The 19,683-nt window shown below is 39.7% G+C and overlaps 1 protein-coding gene across 2 annotated transcripts in view; it reads right to left on the reverse strand.

Annotated features, from left to right (window-relative positions):
• Positions 1 to 8,358: 8,358 nt before the first annotated feature.
• LOC310946956 (CD166 antigen homolog) overlaps positions 8,359 to 19,683 on the reverse strand; it is a 39,052-nt gene continuing 27,727 nt past the window's right edge. The window contains exons 5-16 of one of the 2 annotated variants that reach the window (XM_083913558.1): positions 19,460 to 19,547; positions 19,065 to 19,238; positions 17,152 to 17,276; positions 16,881 to 17,013; positions 16,444 to 16,556; positions 16,223 to 16,349; positions 15,416 to 15,537; positions 12,687 to 12,819; positions 11,891 to 11,920; positions 11,311 to 11,422; positions 10,040 to 10,175; positions 8,359 to 9,951 (exon numbers count right to left, since the gene is read on the reverse strand). In XM_083913558.1, coding sequence (XP_083769684.1) covers positions 10,073 to 10,175; positions 11,311 to 11,422; positions 11,891 to 11,920; positions 12,687 to 12,819; positions 15,416 to 15,537; positions 16,223 to 16,349; positions 16,444 to 16,556; positions 16,881 to 17,013; positions 17,152 to 17,276; positions 19,065 to 19,238; positions 19,460 to 19,547 — 1,260 coding nt within the window. In that variant the 3' untranslated portion in view covers positions 8,359 to 9,951; positions 10,040 to 10,072. The remainder of the gene's footprint in view (positions 9,952 to 10,039; positions 10,176 to 11,310; positions 11,423 to 11,890; positions 11,921 to 12,686; positions 12,820 to 15,415; positions 15,538 to 16,222; positions 16,350 to 16,443; positions 16,557 to 16,880; positions 17,014 to 17,151; positions 17,277 to 19,064; positions 19,239 to 19,459; positions 19,548 to 19,683) is intronic. The other variant, XM_083913559.1, reaches the window with a different exon arrangement.

A 19,683-nucleotide genomic window follows, 5' to 3' on the forward strand; every position in this document is an offset into this window, starting at 1 on the left:
GGTGTAAAATATGGTAATGTAACCAACCACAAATCAATTTTTAATTTATTTTTTTAAATTAATGAAATAAAATGTTATGGGGACCTATTTTGCTTTTCCTTAGTTTCTGTATGATCTTACAATGTCAGATGTTCATATTAAACTTGTCCAAAACATCAAATAATGAGTAAAACCTATGAAACCTAACCTATTTCAAGCTGACCTGAACGCCCTGTTTACAACAGTTTTTGCTACTCTCTAGTCCAGTTGACATGAACCCTGTGACACTATTGGTTTCTCCCTCCTGGCACAGTAGGCCAACAACGCCCACAATACAGCGACACACACCTCCATCCATCCTCCTGTTGCTGAGAGCAGGATGAGCAGGATGAAACTTCAAGTCTTTTTTAACCTCTCAACAGCCACGGTTCGTCCGCAATCTTGTTCTTCAGTGTGTTGCCAAAAAAGTGCTTTTTCGGTTGTAAGGGAATATAGTAGCACTTTCTGCTGTCAACAATAACAAATAAAGGCTTTAAAATGAAATACATCAATCCTTAAAATAGTAGTGTGAGCAGATAGTTGAAATTAAGCCATATATCTGACTGTTGGGTGAACAGATGTTTTGCAAGCTCATGTGCAAATCACCGTTAGCACCCTAAGGATGCGCAAGCCAGGTCCAACTATCAATAAAGGACAAACATTTTAGAGATATAATGTTACTTATAGCTAGGCTTCTGAGTCATCGATACAGCCCTTTTAGTATTCGCTCCTTGGGAGCCCACTCTTACCGGGCGAACCGGGCGTTCACACCAAACGCAATAGAGGTTATGAACGCCACAAGCTCGATGATATGTGATGTCATTTTGGGCAACGCGTTTCGGGCGATAATTGCGTACGCCCATCACCTTATCTTGTGTGTTGCTTGAAGTTGAAAATTTGAACTTTTCAAGCAACATTGCGTGATGCTGTCCAATCACCAATGATATTCAACCACGTCACCGACGTAGTTACGTCAGACGCACATTTCAAAACATGGAGGAAAAGATTATTGTGGCTGTGTGCAGTTTCCTGGACCTCTACGACACAATATTTTACTTGTACAGCTGGAAACGACCTTCCTCCAGATGCAGCTCCTGGAGGAGGTGATGATATTCACCCAGTTTATGCATGTCTGGAGTATATCATGAACCCAGTTTGGGTTCGCAATCTAAATCGGACGTCCACAACAGGTCAAGTGCAGCTACAATTGGTACCTCAGCCATGGTTAACAAGACAAAGAAAATAGCGGGAGATGAAGAAAATAGTGGGAGGTGGGTTGCGTCATGAAGCGATGATGCGATGATCAAAAATGTGACAAATGTGATCATGCGACGCAATACTCGCGTGGCGCCAATAATATGGTTTTCATTGCATTTGGTGTGAAAGCACGGTTAAAGAAACAGGTGCTGCAACACAGCATGTCAGACAGGCAGGTCCCCAGGACGAGCGCTCTCGTCGAATGCTCCTACGGGCTCAGTGGCCAAGTGCGGTACTGAACAACTCGCCTGTTTGTGTTGCTCGGCTGGGCCTAGAAGCACATTTGCCCATTCACCCCCATACCTGCGGGGAAGAGGATATCAACTCCGAAAAAAAAATTCTGGATACTACTCAAAAGTTACCCTGTACTAAAAAAAATGTAGGTGGACATTATTTTAGACCCTACCAAAATCAAGTTATGGGCAGTAGAAGGAGGGTGGGGAATAGGAGATAACCTCCGAAATAAATTTCACTCCGTCTCTTAACACGTTCAGCAGCTTAGGTCCCGGCTCCGTAAAGGCCCAGAAATGCCGTCGGCTTCTCTGGGCCAAGCTCATCTGAGATGGACTGACACAAAGTGGAAAGGTGTGCTATGGTCTGACAAGTCTACATTTCAAATTGTTTTTGGAAATCACGGACATTGTGTCCTTCAGGCCAAAGAGGAAACGGACCATCCAGATTGTTATCAGCGCAAAGTTCAAAAGCCAGCATCTGTGATAATATGGGGGTGTGTTAGTGTCCATGACATAATGGGTAACTTGCACATCTGTTAAGGCACCATTAATGCTGAATGCTAGTACGTGGCTTCGAAGTAAAAAAATGCCGGTACTAGACTAGCCTACCTGCAGTCCAGACCTGTCTCCCACTGTAAATGTGTGGTGCTTTATGAAGTGCAAAATACGACAACAGAGACTGTTGAGCAACTGAGGTGGTGCATCAAGCAAGAATGTGAAAAAATTCCACCTACAAAGCGTCAACAATTAGTGTCCTCAGTTCCCAAATGCTTATTGAGTGTTGTTAAAGGGAATGGTGATGTAACACAGTGGTAAACATGCCCCTGTCCCAGCTTTTTGGGCACGTGCTGCACACATTAAATTCAAAATGAGTGAATATTTGCAAAAAATCCGTTTGAACATGTCTTTGTAGTGTATTCGATTGAATGTAGGATTGAAAAGATTTGCAAATCAGTGTATTCTTTTTTTTACATTTTACACAACGTCCAAAAATCATTGGAATTGGGGTTTGTATTAATGCAACCACAACAGTAAAAATAAAAGATTTTCTTTTCTCCCCCTTGCTAAGAGGTGATATAATCGTGTATAGCTTTGAGGGTAAAAAAATGAAAGCTGCCTCACCATAAGTTGTTGTTTGTGTAAGCATTGTAAGCATCTGACAATACGAATGGCTTCAAAGACAAGTATGCCTAAAATTATTTTAGAATCTATACAAAAACTGAGCAAAACCAAGCAACCAATGTAATGCCTGTATTGGGACCTGTTCTTCTGGTCCAATTCAGCACTCAAGCAGCAGAGTTCTGAATCAGTTGTAAGTGATTTATGATGGGTTTTTTGCATAGACCATAGAAGAGCTTTTCCTGACCTGTTAGATATTAAAGCATGCATTACTCTCTGTGTAGCTCAGAGAGAGAAATGGACTTCATTTTTGAGATGATAAAAATTAGGTTTGCTGTTAACAGATGAACCGTAAAGTTTAGTTCTGAGTGAAAGATAACAGAAATGTTTATTTTGTATTATTGAGGTAAGTACAGTATAGTCAGTGTCTCTCACTCTCTCTTATTCTCTCATACAGCTTCACCATTTCTTCTCCTGCCAGAAAAAAAAGGATTAGAGCTATGGTTAATTTAGGTGAATAATATGTCCACCAATGCATACATACATCTATTCTCTAAACAAATAACATTTTCTGTTGAGCAAGAGATTGGGTACACCTTCAATGTGTTGCAAGTCTAGAGGAACACACCTAGGGACAATATACTTAACCTGTCCTTTGACTCTTAAACTCTTGCAGACACTGACTGAACACAACACAGACATAGATGCATTGAGCACTGTGGCACAACTTATGCCATGACTTGGGCAGACACTGTGATGGGTACATATATACTGTATACTGTATATATACTGTTCTAAAAAATTAAATCACACATCAGATCTTGATAAAGGAATTATTCAGCTTTAAAATGATCTCTGTTCGTCTCTATGTGCCCTGCGATACCTGTCCAGGGTGTACCCCGCCTCACGTCTGATGTCAGCTGGGATCGGCTCCAGCACCCCCCGCGACCCCGACCCCGGGATAAGCGGTTGAAGATGAATGATGATGATGATGAACATGAAATAACAAAAGTAAATGGATTCAAAATCACACCGAAAATCAAAGTGAGAAATTGAATCAAAGACTGATCCAACCAACTTTGCGGATGGTGTCATGGGGGATCTCCCCCCAGACGTGGATCAGGGCATCAGTGAGCTGTGACAGTCTGGCACTTGGCAGAGTCGGATGCACCGATATAACGACCCATCGGTGCTGGAATTGGATTTTAGGTAGGTGGAAGGAGAGGGTCAGTCAATGGCATCACCCGCCCTTATCATCCAGGAACTGCCTACACACTCTGGCCACATGAAGTCAGGCATTGTCCTGCACCTGGAGGAACCGAGGGCCCTCTGCACCAGGTCAGTGTCAGGTCAGTGTCAGGTGGCCAGGTCAGTCAAGTTTCATCCAGGTACCTACCATGGTACTGTTGGCTATGACATGGAGGTCTGTGCTACCCTCCAATGATATACCCCCCAGACCATCACTAACCCACTGCCAAACCAGTGCTAGGTCATGTTACAGGCAGCCAGAGAGCTGGTTGGAGCACCAGGCCAGTAGCCCCAGAGGGCTGACAAACTTTAAGCAGTGTCAATGCGCAAAATTTGAAATGATGATGATTGCAATTTTTTTTTACTCCCCTTGAAACTGACGTGCTTGATTGAGTTTAAACAAACCTATAATGGTAATGAACACTGGCTCGAGGGGCCCCCTGTGAGTTTTTGCCCCAACAGACTCTAAAAACGCCAGTGCATGCCGCATAAAGTTTGCCACAGCATCTCCAGACTCCTTCGCGCCTGTAACATGCTCAGTGTGGACCTGTGAAAAGAACTGGGGCGCCTATGGGGGACCTGCGAATTGTGGTGTTCTCTCCTTTCGCAAATGCCAATCGAGTTGCGCTGTGAGCACAGGTCCGACGAGTGGATGTCGGGCTTTCATGCCACCATCATGGATTCTGTTTATGACAGTTTGGTCAGAAAAATGCACACCAGTAGCCAGGTGGAGGTTATTTTGTAGGACTCTGTCAGACCTCCTGTTCCTCGTCACACAAAGGAGCAGATGCCGGTACTGTTGGGTTGATGCCCTTCTATGGCCCTGTCTAGCTCTCCTCATATAAGGGCCGGTCTACGGGTATCACCTCTGTGCTCTTGAGACTGTGCTGGGAGACACAGCAAACTTTCTTTCTGCACATATAGACGTCCACCCTGGAGCTGAAGCTGAAGTACTAATGCAACCTGATTGGGCTACAGGTACCGCTGCATGCTACCAGTAATGACAAGAACACTAGCAGATAACAAAACCAGTGGGGTGGCCGGTGGTGCAGTGGTTAGGGCAGTCTCCCCCTGTAAAGAGGCTGAAGGGTTCAAGTCCGACCTGCGGCCTATTTCCTGTGTGTCCTACATAATGAAGGCCTTGAAAAACTGCCAAAAAACATCTTAAAAAAAATGAATACAAAACTAGTATAGAGAAGACTCGGTCACGATAAATGAGGAGAGAGCAATTATCTCTGGCCATCGCATGCAAAACTATTCCCTTTTTGGGGCGGTCTTACTTTTTCCTTTAAACCAAAGCAGGTGAAGTCTTCCTTAACAAAATTACAGGGATTTTTAGGCTATATTAATTGTCTGTGGACAGGTTTGTAAAAAATAAGCGATGTTGATTGATTTACAGTCCATTAGCCTATGTAAAAACCTATGTCTGAATATTTATGAAACTTTTTGTAAAACATACAGTGTGGGGACCAAGGATCATAATTTTTCTGCATTGGAGGAATAACACTTGGCAAACTTGCCATCTTTACCGTTTCCCTTCCCTCCTTTATTATTTATTTTCCCCACATTTTTTATTGTGTCATTATTTCTTCCATTTCATTGTCTCCTATTTTTTCCTTCCCTCCTTTTGTTTTCCAAATACAGTACTACTGCAGCAGTAATGGTGTTAACCATTGCCTTTTCCCCACATAAGTCAATAGCAGTCAAGTTGCCTGCTTCTAAGACAAGACGTTAGCTGAAAGAAATACTTTACCCCAAATTTCTCTACCTATATAATGTTTTTTAGCCAGGGCTTTTTAACAGAAGACTTTGTACTGTGCCATTGAACAAATTCATGCCAAAATACAAAAAGCTTATCAACTACAAGTGAAGCACAATCTTTGGAAAATCTACTCTTGCACGCATGCATCTATTTCTCACTCCAATATTGCCAAAAACACCACTTCTTTGAAATACTCTTATGCTCACTTATGTCATCATATTATTACTGTTTGGCAAACTACTTTATCTTTTACTTGCTAACCCAACCACTATTGTCAAAGTTACCATTGCAGAGTGTCTTTTGAGTGAGTGCTACCAGTGAGTGATGGACTATAAATTGTTACTCGCAGCCCACAAAAGCAATCAGCATCACATACAACCACACCACACAAACCAAAGTCACCACAGAGACCCTAATGTACATATAGCAATGGACAACACTGTTTTGCAAGATAAATAGATGATACATACACTGCCAAACCTCACCCAATGTTCAAAGCCCAAAAAGAACAAGAATATACAGTTTTCCCATATTGACAGATTGGACACATCCTGCCATCCTGCAAATTTGTGAAATGCAGAGGATATTGGGGACAGCAGGTTATGACATGTCCATACATCTCTGCAAAACACACAACATAAGGGTATAAGCCAATCAACAAATGGTGAAAATGATTCGGTAAATTCAAAAAATGATAAACCACGGGAATAAATTGCTTAAAAGCTGCAACAGATGTTCCAAATGTGTGAAATCAAGCTTTCTTTTTTTAAAGCTTTTTGTATTTCTATGAGCGAAACAGGAGAGAAAAGATGTCACCATAACCCTCTCAACTATTTATGTAATTCTGCATTGTATGCAGCAATTGAGCAGCAATTGAGCAACTGCACCAGATAATCATTTTAATTCATATGGATTTTTTTTAATGTTCTCTGTAAATGTGTTCCAGTTGGTTCTTATCTATCTATGAACAACGTAGGAATGTGTCATGTACAATTTTGCCCGTTCATTTTGTTTAACCAGTGACACACACACGCACACGCACACGCGCACACACACACACACACACACACACACACACACACACACACACACACACACATACACACACACACACACACACACACACACACACACACACACACACACACACACACACACATACACACACACACACACACACACACACACACTCTTTATAAGTGGTCAGAATATTGAATTCGTTTTTTAGGTATTTGAAAAGGATTATTAACTGTAATTAATTTTCGTTGTGACTCTGATAATACTGCAAAAAAAACAATATTGGGGCTATTTTTCTAAAAGTTTAATGTTTTTCAATCAAAGAGCTTTGATCTTTAATCAAATTTGTCCTCACACTGTCAAAATTGCAATAAAAGTCCATGCACGATGCGCCTAGACTTCATATGAGCAGTTTCTGGTCCTGGACAAACAACAAGACTTTTTTCTGTTCGAAAACTGCCCTCTGCAGTATATTCCTTGACCACAGGATGGCAGCATATGCCTATTCTGTTTAGTGTTATGCAGACCATATTGCGATGACGTCCATTTCTTAGGGTTGTTGCCCATACTTGACTTGGAGATTGTGCATCAACTCTTTGAGTGAAAGCCAGTCAAAGGTAATGACTAATCATATGCATTATGTATCACTGCTATCAACAGCCAAGGGTGTCTGAGTGTCTCCACAGGCCTTTTCCACTTCAGTCAGTACATTTAATGGTTTCCATGATGTTGATAATGTTAAAGCACCTGCAGAGACACCCCTACTGAGTCAAAATAGATTCCAAAGATATTGCATTGCCATTGTATAGTATTCTAAGTTAATGTTTTCAGATTCTTTAAGTGAAAGTACTAATGCACAAGATATAGTTGGTACAGTAGCATTCATTCATCTTCAACCGCGTGTCCCTGTCGGGGTCGCGGGGGGCTGAAGCCGATCCCGGCTGACATCGAGCGTGAGGCGGGGTACACCCTGGACAGGACGCCAGTCTATCGCAGGACACAGTGCAGTAGCAGTAACAGCAAAATAGTAGAAAAAGCTCTTACAAAGTGTTATGTTTGCATATATTATGATGTTATTATTTGATTATTATCAGTGGCACATTAATAGTAGTAGATAGTTGCAAAGAATGTAAAGTTAGGTACCTAAAAAACATGCTTGTACACATTACTTTAGTAAATGTACTTTCTTTCCACTACTGGTTGATGGTAAAGTGTAAATGGTTTTGAATCACACAAGAAGGCTTACACACACCTCCCTCCAAATGTGACTGCAATCCTGATGTTCTAGAAGAAAAACATGTTGCAGTAGTAAGCACAAGTCCTGACCAGTTTTGTGCCCAGTTTTGACATAAAAACAGAAGTAGTATATTTGTTGCCTTATTGTTAAAACATATGTATAATAGTTACTACAACAAATTAATCAAAACATATAGTAGGAAATCTCCTTCTAAAATATTTTATTTTTGTTTGAACATTGTTTATTTTACTGCTTACTCACTACTCTTTTCATGCTCTGGTATGGTCTATTTTCTACAATATTCATAGTTCTTTTTTACTGTAAATGACTGTACAAGTACTCTTTCTTTTTTGCATGCAAGTGAAAAACATTTCACAACCATGTTGCTCTTTATTTTAAAAGATGTCAAATGTGTGAAACTGCAACATAATTAATATTCAGTGGACATAACTTTCCCAAATGTACACTTTATTTTAAACAAAAGTACAAAAACAAACATCAGGTATTTACAATACTTGCATGGCAATGTCCACTTTCTTTGGTCATTCTTCCAATTTGATGGTTTTACACAAGGTAGGCAACACACAGCAGTTTGTAGGTCTGAGATTATCACATGCCGAATTTATTATTCAACCAGACGCTGAGCAACCTACTGATGATGACTCACAACTTAATTCAATTTTTGTAGAGCCTGCAAGCAATTCATCAACGGTTTCAAGTTATGAACCACATGACAATTATTTAATTTGCCCACCGGGATATTTTATCTTGTACAATATAAATAGCAAAAAGAAAATAAATTCACATACTTCACAATTACATCCTGATCTTGACACATTTTCAAATTTAGTAAATGCTCTTGAAAGGACCAAATTTGTGACATGTACAGCTGCGCGTATTCCATTCGTATTCTACACAAATCTGACATGAAAACATGAACCCTATAGTGCACATCACAAACTGAAGCAATTACAGGTAGATTTTCAAAAGAAGGCAAACATCATGGTGACTACTTTTAAGAAAAACGCCTTGTCCTCTCTGTGTGCTCCAATACAAAATGATGCCATAGCTACACAATAAACAATCATACCTCAACACTGATGGAGCACAATTCACTTACAGCCTTGAAACTAAAAACAAGTATTCATTACTACGAGCTCAATGACTTCTTCTTGCATTAAAACAAACAATGGCTTCATGTAAAACAACCTGTAGAGCCAAATTAAAGCCAGTAATATGAGTTCAGTTATGCTATACATTCTCCCAATAATCTACCTGCTTGTGTTATGCAGTGGTTACGTCGAATGTACAGGGCATTTGAAAAAAAAGAAAACATGCAGAAATCAGTTCGTGTTGTTTTCTCTCCTGGTTACTTTGTAAAGAACACGTAAACAAAAAAATAAAAACAAAAAGTTGTGTAATACCCAAAGAACTCTGCAGCACATCGCCTACTTCCTGCAATGCAACATGTAAATCATATTACCATCCATAGCTAATGCCGAGTATAACAATATACCCATAGCCCTGAAACGAGTCACAAACTGAAATCACTGCACAAATAAACAGATTTAACATAACTGATGCTGAAGGCAGAGGTTGTTCGACTGTGATGACGTGAAGCTAAAAAGCGATGGTGGTGGTGTCCCTCGGTCCCAGCTGTGTCTCAGAGGGCCAGAGAGTCAGACTAATGCAGGCCTACACATCCTTATAGCAAAAGGCAACTGGTCTAGTGGTTAATTCTACTTGCATCAACTAACAAAACCAAAAAGATCTGAATTCTCTCATATTCCCAAACATAAATCCTAATAGTAGACATGTTTACATATGTATCAGTAGTGCAGACAAGTTATGTATATAACGTACAGTATCCATTCTTTTTTGTTGTTGTTTTTAAGGAATGGAGGGGTGAAGGTTTGAGGGGTTCTTGGGTGTTTGGATATGCTTTTTAGTCAAATTCTCCCTGAAACCAAATCCAAACCGTCTTCCTCCCAATGTACACTCGTTTTTTTTTTTCCCAAAGACAGAGGTGAAGAGAAATGTGCAAAAGTTCCATGTTCTCACTGGAAAGAAAAGAATGAAACCATGTTATTTAAAAAGAGAATGACTTAGCTCGTGTTTATTTAGGAATATGATGGAAGTGTTTTCTACCTTTCACATTCCCAGAGGATGGTTGCCATTTCTTTACACCTCAGCTTTTTGGCTGTTCTCCTCCACTTTCTCCTCCAGCTTTTTCTCCTCCTCAGAAGACCCGTTCTCCTTTTCACCAGTCTTCCAGCTTCCTTGCCTGTTTATAATAGAGCATTGTTACCCAACATGCTGATATCCCTTCTCTCAGCCATTTGTATAAGTGTATACGGTGTGATAGTGTGTTGAATACACATGTGCAGATGTAATATACACTGTCCACCTGCACTTAATGGAAGCCACATATATCCCTGTGCTGCCAATATGTACTTATATTAGCATGCTGTGTTCATGATCGGTTGAAAGACAGGGTTACATTTTGTTACTTATAAGGTGAGTCACATCTACATTTCTAATTAATTACAAATAGATTATTGCTGTGCTTGACCTCATATTTGAACCGTGAAAACGATTCTTCTTAAATTTAGTTAAAGGAATAGCCAAAAGTTAGATGAGACTGTGAAATGTGAAACTAGATCCAGCAGGCAGTTAGCTTAGCTTAGCATAAAGAGTGGAAAAGAGGGGAAACATTAAGCCTGGTTCTTTCCAAAGGCAACAAATATCAACACCTTAAAAATGAAGTTATGGCTTGATGGGGTTTTGTGCTGGACTGTCTTATTAACACTAACTTGTTGTTTTTACACTGCCTAGTTTTTTCCTTCTGTTTTCAGCCTTTATGCTAAGCTAAGCTAACCCTCTCCTGGCTACAGCTTTATATCTACAGACATGAGAGTGGCATCAATCTTCTCATTTATCTTCCGACAGGTAAGCTAATAAGCATTTTTACACAAATGTCCAACTGTTCATTTAATTGCTGTATGAAAATTTGCTTTTTAGTGAATTACTTCAGTTTATATTGTGTGGTCCATATGGGTAAATTAAGTTGTGTTTCAATAAATCATCACGGACAAATTTATACATTGTAGCATAGGAGTACTCTTCGATGCTCGATGCTCGATGTGTGCTTGATGGGAACTTGGTGGTGACTAGGTAGAGGTGTAACACAAAGCTACTATATGTGTCTGGGTATTTTTTTTTCAAAATATCTGGTGCTATAATACTCCTCTTTCATTTGTATGTATAAGTGTAGCTGCCAAACTATACTAAATAACATTTGTCACATAATATTTTAGCCATGTACCTAAATGAAACAATAATTCACATCTAGAAAAGATTCAAATCATTATCATATAACAGTAGTATGATTTGAAGAAAGGTCAATGTTGACTTCTTACTTGGATTTCTTCATGTAGACCCAGTATGCCAGGCCTATAACCAAAGTGGCGACGAGGAGACCGACTACAACTCCAACTACCAGCTTGGTTTGGTCGTTATCATCTGATTGGTCTGTAAGACAAAACAGAAACATAAGAAACCAGCAAGACACACATCAATATGAAACCCCAGCCTGACTGCATACTAATACAGGGAAGAAAAAAAAAAGTAATTATGTGCAATAAATGCATTGATGAATGGACACATCCGCACTGTACATGGTTATGACTCATTGAGTTAAATGTTAATGGAAGTTATTCTTAGTTAGTGACTCATTTCATCAGCGAATGGGATTATGGGCAATTTTTGACATTTTTGTCAGGATGCTGGTAGCTCTTCTCCTCTTATTCTTTCATATCCCAATTTTATTAATTGAAACGTACTGTCCAAAGATTGATTTTCCAGAGTCCAAAGTGACGTGAAAGGTAAATATTTAATCAAGATCCTTCTTTCAGTGAGCAACATTTGATTCCCCCATGGTCTTTACTTACCACCCCCCTCCCACCGATTCTGACAAGCAAGAAGACCGCTACAACTTACCTTGTTTATCCATTCTCACCTCCTCAATTACTGAAATCAGATATAACATAAAATTAACGTCCAACAAAAAGAAAAAAAAAAGAAAACAAAATTACCACTCTACTTCTATTCTACTTTTGCATGCAAGTAGTTCCAAAGAGGGAACAGATTAAATCCAGCATCCCAACATACACACCACTGAGTGAAGGGGTAAAAGAGAGGTGAAATGCTGTCTCAAACACGCAGGAATGAGAAAGCAAGAAAGAGCAAAGAATGATATTAATACCGCACGATTCTGGACAACAGAGTGTAAAAAGTACATGCATCGGGTACACTGTGACAGTAGTGAGGTGATAGAAGGTAGATCTTCACTCAGTGATCATCAAAAGACAAACAGCCACCAATGTAAAGGAAACGAAAATCTGTTATTATAGAGAAGCAAAAAATAAATGCTGCTTATAGGGCTGCACGATATAAGGAACGATATTATTTGTGATGAATAAAACAGAGAGTAAAGTGTACTCAGTACTGGTTGATTTTTACAAAGTATATGTCAGAAAGGTTTGTGTCAACCCAAAACAATGTGATTTTCTATTCACATAAAAAAATAATAATGTGCATTTACCCTCGAGTACATACCTGCTAAATGATTGTAGTTTTATTTAAGCATTTCAACATTATATAAAGTCAACATGCAGACACAAAGAGTTAGTGAGCAGAGAGGGAAAACATCTACAAGGGCAAATTTCTGAGTTAGTCTTTAGGTAAATCCCGATCAGAGAGAGATGAGAGGACTATATCACCACTTTGTACTTACGGGATGACACATTTATAGTTCTGCTGTCCGCCCCAAACTCATTGGACACCGTACAAGAGACGGTCAGATTTGCAGTAGGCACAACTGTGATCCTGTGTGTTATCTTTCCATTGGCGAAGGGACTCTCATCAAGCTGAACGAAGAGAAAAAAAGACAAATGTTAGTATTCACATATCTGACATCAAACTGTTTCTTAACCTGCCACATGTAAGAAGTGTATATTCTGCACCACCAGGGGGCAACGATGGATTGATATGTGAATCAGCCTTTCGTGGACAAAGAGGAAGCCTGTGTGCCTCTGGGATATAGACACTTGAGTCTCCGAGGAAAACCCCAGACACAAAGACAAACTGCCAACACCCTTTTCATGTTCTCTATACAACAGGAAGTGGCAATTTTGTAAATACTCATTACTGACCCTGTATTAAAGCCTCACATCATTATCTCTATGAACAGGCTTTAAAGGATTGGATGAAAGGGGGGAAAATAAACTTTGACTGAAATGAAGAAATGTGTGTTATCTCAAGAAATGCATTGTCCTTCAGTGAAAGAGTTCTGCACACCTTTGAGATGATTACTTATGACACAAGTTGTGTTAGACACTGACTGGAAAAGAATTGCAGCCATCCTAAACACACCCTCAGCTTCCCATGTAATTTAAACTGAGTGCTTCTGCTATCAGTGTGCACACAGGTAGACCAAAGAAACAAAAGAGAAAAAAAGGTCAATTTAAGAAAAAAAATAAACTTGTCTTGTCTGTCTGGCTGTGACAGTCTGGTTCAAAATATTGTTTGAGCCTCACAGAAAATGAAGAAATGTACTCTTTCGAAACACTGAGCACAACCGCCTAGAAATGTGTGGACTAGACAAGTGCGTTAGCTGGGGAAAATACTAACAGTGCAAACTGATGCACATAACAGGCAGCATTCACTCAGTGGCAGAAGCAATGCATGAACGGTCTCTCTCAGGCCCAATATGCTGGCAAACCTTGGATGTTTTAGTGTCCTCACAAGGGGGAGGAGGCACAAGCAAACAGATTGCCTCTGTCCAGTCACACCTTGGTGATTTATTCAGAGGTTTATTTTAAGAAAAACACCTAAATAGCACCAAATAAAATCACAAAATGTATCCCTGTGTAGATCAAAATGAAGCCAAGTATCACCAACTGTACATAGATATGATCTATGATATGTCTTAGCTACTTTATTGATAACATTTAGATGCTATAAGATGTCAAACAGGTTGCCATCTTGCGTGGGAAGACCATTGTCAGAACATGGATTTCTATGACAGCCAGTATTGATTTATCAATCAATGAATGACCGAATGACTGACAGAAACATTCATAGCATTCTGAAGAATGTGTCTCTAAAAAAAACTTTATTTCAAGGAAGAATAACCGGTGTGTGGTCACTTGTTAAAGTTAATATCTATCTGTTGTTTGTAATTAATAAATTGTTACATCTTCATAATCTGAGACTAACAAATTGTTTTGTTGGGTTGGTTGGTGATGGTTTGTTGGGTTGTAACTGTCCTACGATAAATACTGAGTATCAGTTATTGAGATTAAGCATGTGCTATTTTTGCTCTAGTGTGTGTCCACAAGGGAAAAAACTACAGATTTTCATGAATACAAACACTGTTTATGATGTTATTGGTTATCTGTATTTTTTATTAGCAATAGCCCTTCAAAGTATTTATATTTATGAATTTTCTCTCTGTATAGTTGTTTTCATTGTTAGAGGCACGGTCCGCCATTCCCACTCGGAATTAAAACTGCCTATCGGCACAGAAGGGCCACAGGAAATGATGCAGCATGTGATCCATCTTTACTGTTGTTAAATTACTCAAACTCTAATCGACTCCTTCATTCAAACAACAGGAGTTTGTTTGGAAGCACTGTAAACAGATACACAGCTTATACTGTTCAGTTGTATTTCTGGGTAAGTGCTCAAGAAGTGTTTGCTGTAAACTACATTTACTGTTACCAGGGTGACCGATTGAAATCTCAAGGATCATAACTTCAAACTGTGCTTGTAACAATACCGATTTGTATGAATGGGGAATTATGGTATAGACTATTTACAGTGGCAGTGTACCAGCAAGCACCCGAAGCCATCTCAAACGTGATTGGTAAAAACTACTGAAACCAGGCCACGTCCGTTACCCAACCCTTGTCCGGTTGCCTACAGATTTTTTATTCATATGCAGAATATTTTTATAGTTAGTGTACAACTAAGATGGACTACCATTTCCACACCTTCATTCACGGCTCCCAAATACTTCCTCAAACTGGTTGAAATATGTGCTTGCAGTTTTGTTTTTACCACATTCCACATTTACTGATTTACTGATCAACAGTTACAATGGTTTCAAATATGAGTTTTTTTCCTCTAAATCGGATATTTTTCCAGTTAGTTCCTTCTAAAGAGCACTAAATGTACAATTACAGAACTATTCTGTTTGTTACAGTTAAAAGAGTTTGTTTCCTTTTTAGGTTTCTTCAAGCCTAAAAAGGAATAATGTGACTAATTTCCTGTGTGCTGGCACAGATGGAGCTCACTGCACATGAAAAAATAAAATCTTGCAATCAAGATGAATAAATGAATGTGCAGTCATATCTATCAAAAATGGACACACTTGACCTTCAGAAATTGCAACAATTATCAGAAGAATAATTTCATATCATGATGATAAGGCTTATGCTGTAAGAGTGTGTGTGTTCATACCAAGGTGCCGTTAATGCTCCAGGACACAGCCGGCTTTGGAGAACCTTCAACCTCACAAATCAGGACTTTATGTCTGCCATCTTCACTGCGTCGTTTGGACAGCTTTGTGATAACTGGAGCACCTGCAACAGCATGTAACTCTTCAGATACATGAGCACAAATGCATGTGGCATGAATGGTTACATTACATACACACAGAATGACTGAGGAATGTATTCACTGAAAGTTATAGTTTGACATTTTCGTTAGATGAGAAGATCAATACTACTCTCATGTTTTTATGGCAAGTATTGAGCTACAGCCAGCAGTCAGTTAGCTTAGCATAAAGACTGGAAACAGGGGGTAATGGCTTGGCTCTGTCCAAAGGCAACAAAATGTGCCTTCTAGTACCTCTACAGCTAAAAAAATAACACTTTATACCGTAACTTGTTAAATAAGTGCAAAAACCGGTATAAAAAAGAAGTGTTAAAAAAGGACAAAATGGTTATGAGTAACTTACTGGATCATCTCTGCTGGTTGCCTGGCAACCCTGCCATAAAACCACAATGGATCATTTTTACACTTTCGATTTTCTGTGAGAATTAACAACATACAACATAATAATTTGTGAACTTATTAAGGCAGATTTTGTAACCTGAGCCCAGAGCCAGCTGTTTCCCTGTGATTCAGGATTTAAACTAAGCTAATCTAACCTGCCGTTGGCTGTATTGTGCTTCATATTTACCATACGGACATGAAAGTCATATTAAACTCATCTATCTATCAGCAACAAAGACAATATTCTTTGAGTTTCCTTTAAACCCTTACCTTCCACAGCCAGCTCAAGAGAAGCTTTTCGTTTGAGGAGCCCCATTGTCACCTCACACTCATAGCGGCCAGAGTTAGCGTAAGACAGCTTCGTAAACTCGGGCTCTTTGTCCAGTTTAACATTGTCCTGAATTCAATGAAAAGGATACCCACACGGTCAATAACAACCACAAACTTTTCCTCGCTGATTCAGGCTTTGTTGTATAAAAGATTGCTTTTACCTTTGTCCAGAAGACCTTGTAGTCTCCGGAGGCATCAATCTGAAGAGTTAGATCCAGGGCCTCTCCGGCATTCTTGACGATATTTCCAGAGGGGCTTAAATTGATGTCTAGGTCTAACAAGAGAGGGAAAGGATGGTAAAAGATGGTTCAGAGGCCTGACAAGGGTCGAAACATTCCTGTTGTTAACCACACAGCCCTGCACTTGGCTCACTGCCCTGCAGAAGCAGCTTATTAGAGGCAGTACCACACTTTTCTCCACAAAGCACAGCAAGACAGGTAGGCTGGTAAAAAAAAAGACATTAGACCTATATTTTGTGTGAAAAACACTTTTTGCTGCCATAGTAACAAACAAAATTACGGGCAGAAAAGGAAATGACGTTTATGCTGACGATGCTGGAGTATGCATAACTGCAGTAATTTCTCTTTTGATCACTTACAGTTGACTGTGATGTCTTCAGACGCTTCCATTGTCGGGTCGTCAACGAGAGAGCATTTGTATTCACCGGTGGTGTCGCGCGAGACATTCGTGATGGTGTAAGTATCTGCGTTTTCCACTTTCACCGACTCTCCCTTTAAAGACATACAATCAAATAATGGTGAGGCATTAGTATACTATGCCTTGTTGAAGAAAAAAAAACAAAACATGTGATAAGCATGACTGGAAGACATTTCTGAGTTTCCCCATGGGATATTGATGAGCATGCGTACCTTAAGATGGAAGTTAAAGGCGGTAGGAGCTGGGTTTCCATCTGCCACACACTTCAGAGTCACATTGTCTCCTTCTACCAGAGGGTCCTGAGCAGTGACCTGAAGGACGATGTTCTCTGTGGAGTCTGTGCAGGAAATAGAAAGTCAGAGAGGGGATGTATGTGAGGGCGGAGGGCTGATCAAGTGTGAGCCCCCAACAGCAGACTGTCAACACGCTACAGAGAGCTTTAACTTTCTGCCTCCGTATTGGTTATGACCAACTTCAAAATGCAGCTGAGGAGGTGGCTGAATTGCACTGATATTCTGAGGCACTAGACCAAACAATCCTTTCCAAGCTCAATGTTTCTGCTCCATCTGAGACAAACGCTTCACATTTCCAGTGTTCCGACACTCATAAGTTTTACTTTAAAGGCCATGTTGCGCCAGTAAGTTCAATATTTAATGCTGCGTTCAGTATGAATCCCACTACAGAGCTACAGAATCGACACATCATTTTTCATCTGTCACCAATAAAGGTGCAGTTGTCTTTCCTAGCTGGAAGCAAAAGTGTACCATTAAAAAGTGTTCATGTAGTCAGAAAAAATAACACAGACAGCAGTCTACAGCTGAGGTTTTTAAAAGAGTTTTCTTGGTCTTTGTTGAGAGCTTGTAGGTCAGGAGCTGCCGCTGTTGTAGTCCTTAAAAAGCCCTGCGAGACACTGTGTGTGTGATGTTGGAAAAACTTGACTTCAATTAAATAGGAAAGACAAGTGTTATCTTTCACTGTATTTTAAATTCACGTCGCACCATATTAATTAACGTTTGGCAGCTGTTTACTTGCCAAAAAATATAACCCAGTCATTACAGTCAGTAGAAACATAAACACATAAATAACTGAAGCTCAGATTTCAAACACAACTGTTCCACTTGCCGATGAAGTGAAAAAATAAACTACATAAAAAGGGAAGTAGAGATCAGCCTGGTATAAAGTGGTTGTGTCTGATTTCCACAAAATGTTCTACTGCAGTGTTGTTCTTTTAACCTTTTATGTTTCAGCAAAACTCAAATGCATTCAGACAGAATCAACCTGCTGCAATCTGCAACTATCTATTTTCTTTTTCTTTTTTAAGAATAGGAAATATTAAGTATCTCATGATTTCGATTGCTACTACAATAACCTAGGTGATAGACAATCATGAGATATGGTGTGAAAGGTATGCTTATACGCTTATTTGCTTTTGTTAAATGTGAATATACTGTAGGAGACAGTCAGCTAAGCTCAGCAAAAACACTTGAAACAGGAGGAAAAAGCCAGTCTGGCTCTGTGCAAAGATACACAATCCCCCTTCTGGCACCTCTAAAGCTCATTAATTAACAGGTTGTTGCTCATTTGTTTAATCTGCACCAAAAACTTCATTTTGACCTATGGAGCTTAAACCCTGTTTCCAGCCAGCCTTTATGCTAAGCTAAGCTAACCGGCTGCTGGCTGTAGCGTCCTATTTACTGCGCTGCCATGAGATTGGTATCTATCGTCTCATCTAACTCTCTGCAATATAGTGAATAAGTGCATTTCTCAAAATGTCAAACTAACCCTTTAAGAAACGTGTGGAAAATCCACAGCTGGATCCTGATCTGCAGCAAAAACTACCCACTTAATTCTTGGTACATGATGTACATTAAATACTGTTGTAAGTCTGTGAGCATGTTTTTGAAATATCCTGCTAAAGACTTCCTTCGGAGAGGTAAATGTGGGAAAAAGCACAACATTTTAATAGTCTGTTGTGATGATCTAACGGAAAAAACATTAGCAACCAGCATTTTAGTCTTTTATTTTGTACAGTACTTAATTTGAAAACATTTTTTCTGCAGACAGCAGCTGGTGTGGTTTAGTAAATGTTACCAGGTAAGGTTGTTAACAGGGTTTGGGGACTCACAGGTGACAGTGAAGGTCGCTGGAGAGGACACCAGCTCTGCACCCTCAGTGTGCTGAGTGCTGCAGGTGAACTCGGCGTCCGTGTCTCCCTTCTCGGCCGAGTACTCCAGGATGGATGAAGTTGTTGAAAGGCCAGAAACAGGGTCCACCAGTACCGAGGCTTTGATGGAAATCCCTAGACAGAAAACAAAGAAGTCTGTCTGAAGACTCTGACGAGGAAAAATGGTGTAATGACCAAAACACTGCACACTGACAGCAAGTACAGCACAATTCAATCGCAGATAGATCATTTACTGTAACTGTCCCAGCCAGAGAGAATAAAAACATCTGTGTATGTACTAACTATAAATGTCAGAACCACTCCAAAGAGTTGTTCTGTTGGCATTTATAACACACCTTTCTCATCAGCCAGCAGAGGTGTTTTGTTCTTTAGCCATGTGATATTGGCAGCTGGATTGGCATCTTGTGCAACACATGTTCCAAGCTGTGGATCAGAAACAGATCAAAATTTGAGGAAAAATAGCAAAAAAATAACACTCAAATAACACTTTCAGATATTGAAAAACAATCACCATTTCACAAATTTTAAATGGGGCTTCATGTTTTTAAATGACCAAACA

The sequence above is a fragment of the Echiichthys vipera genome (assembly GCF_963691815.1).
Source record: "Echiichthys vipera genome assembly, chromosome: 5".
NCBI classification, from domain to species: Eukaryota; Metazoa; Chordata; class Actinopteri; order Perciformes; family Trachinidae; genus Echiichthys; species Echiichthys vipera.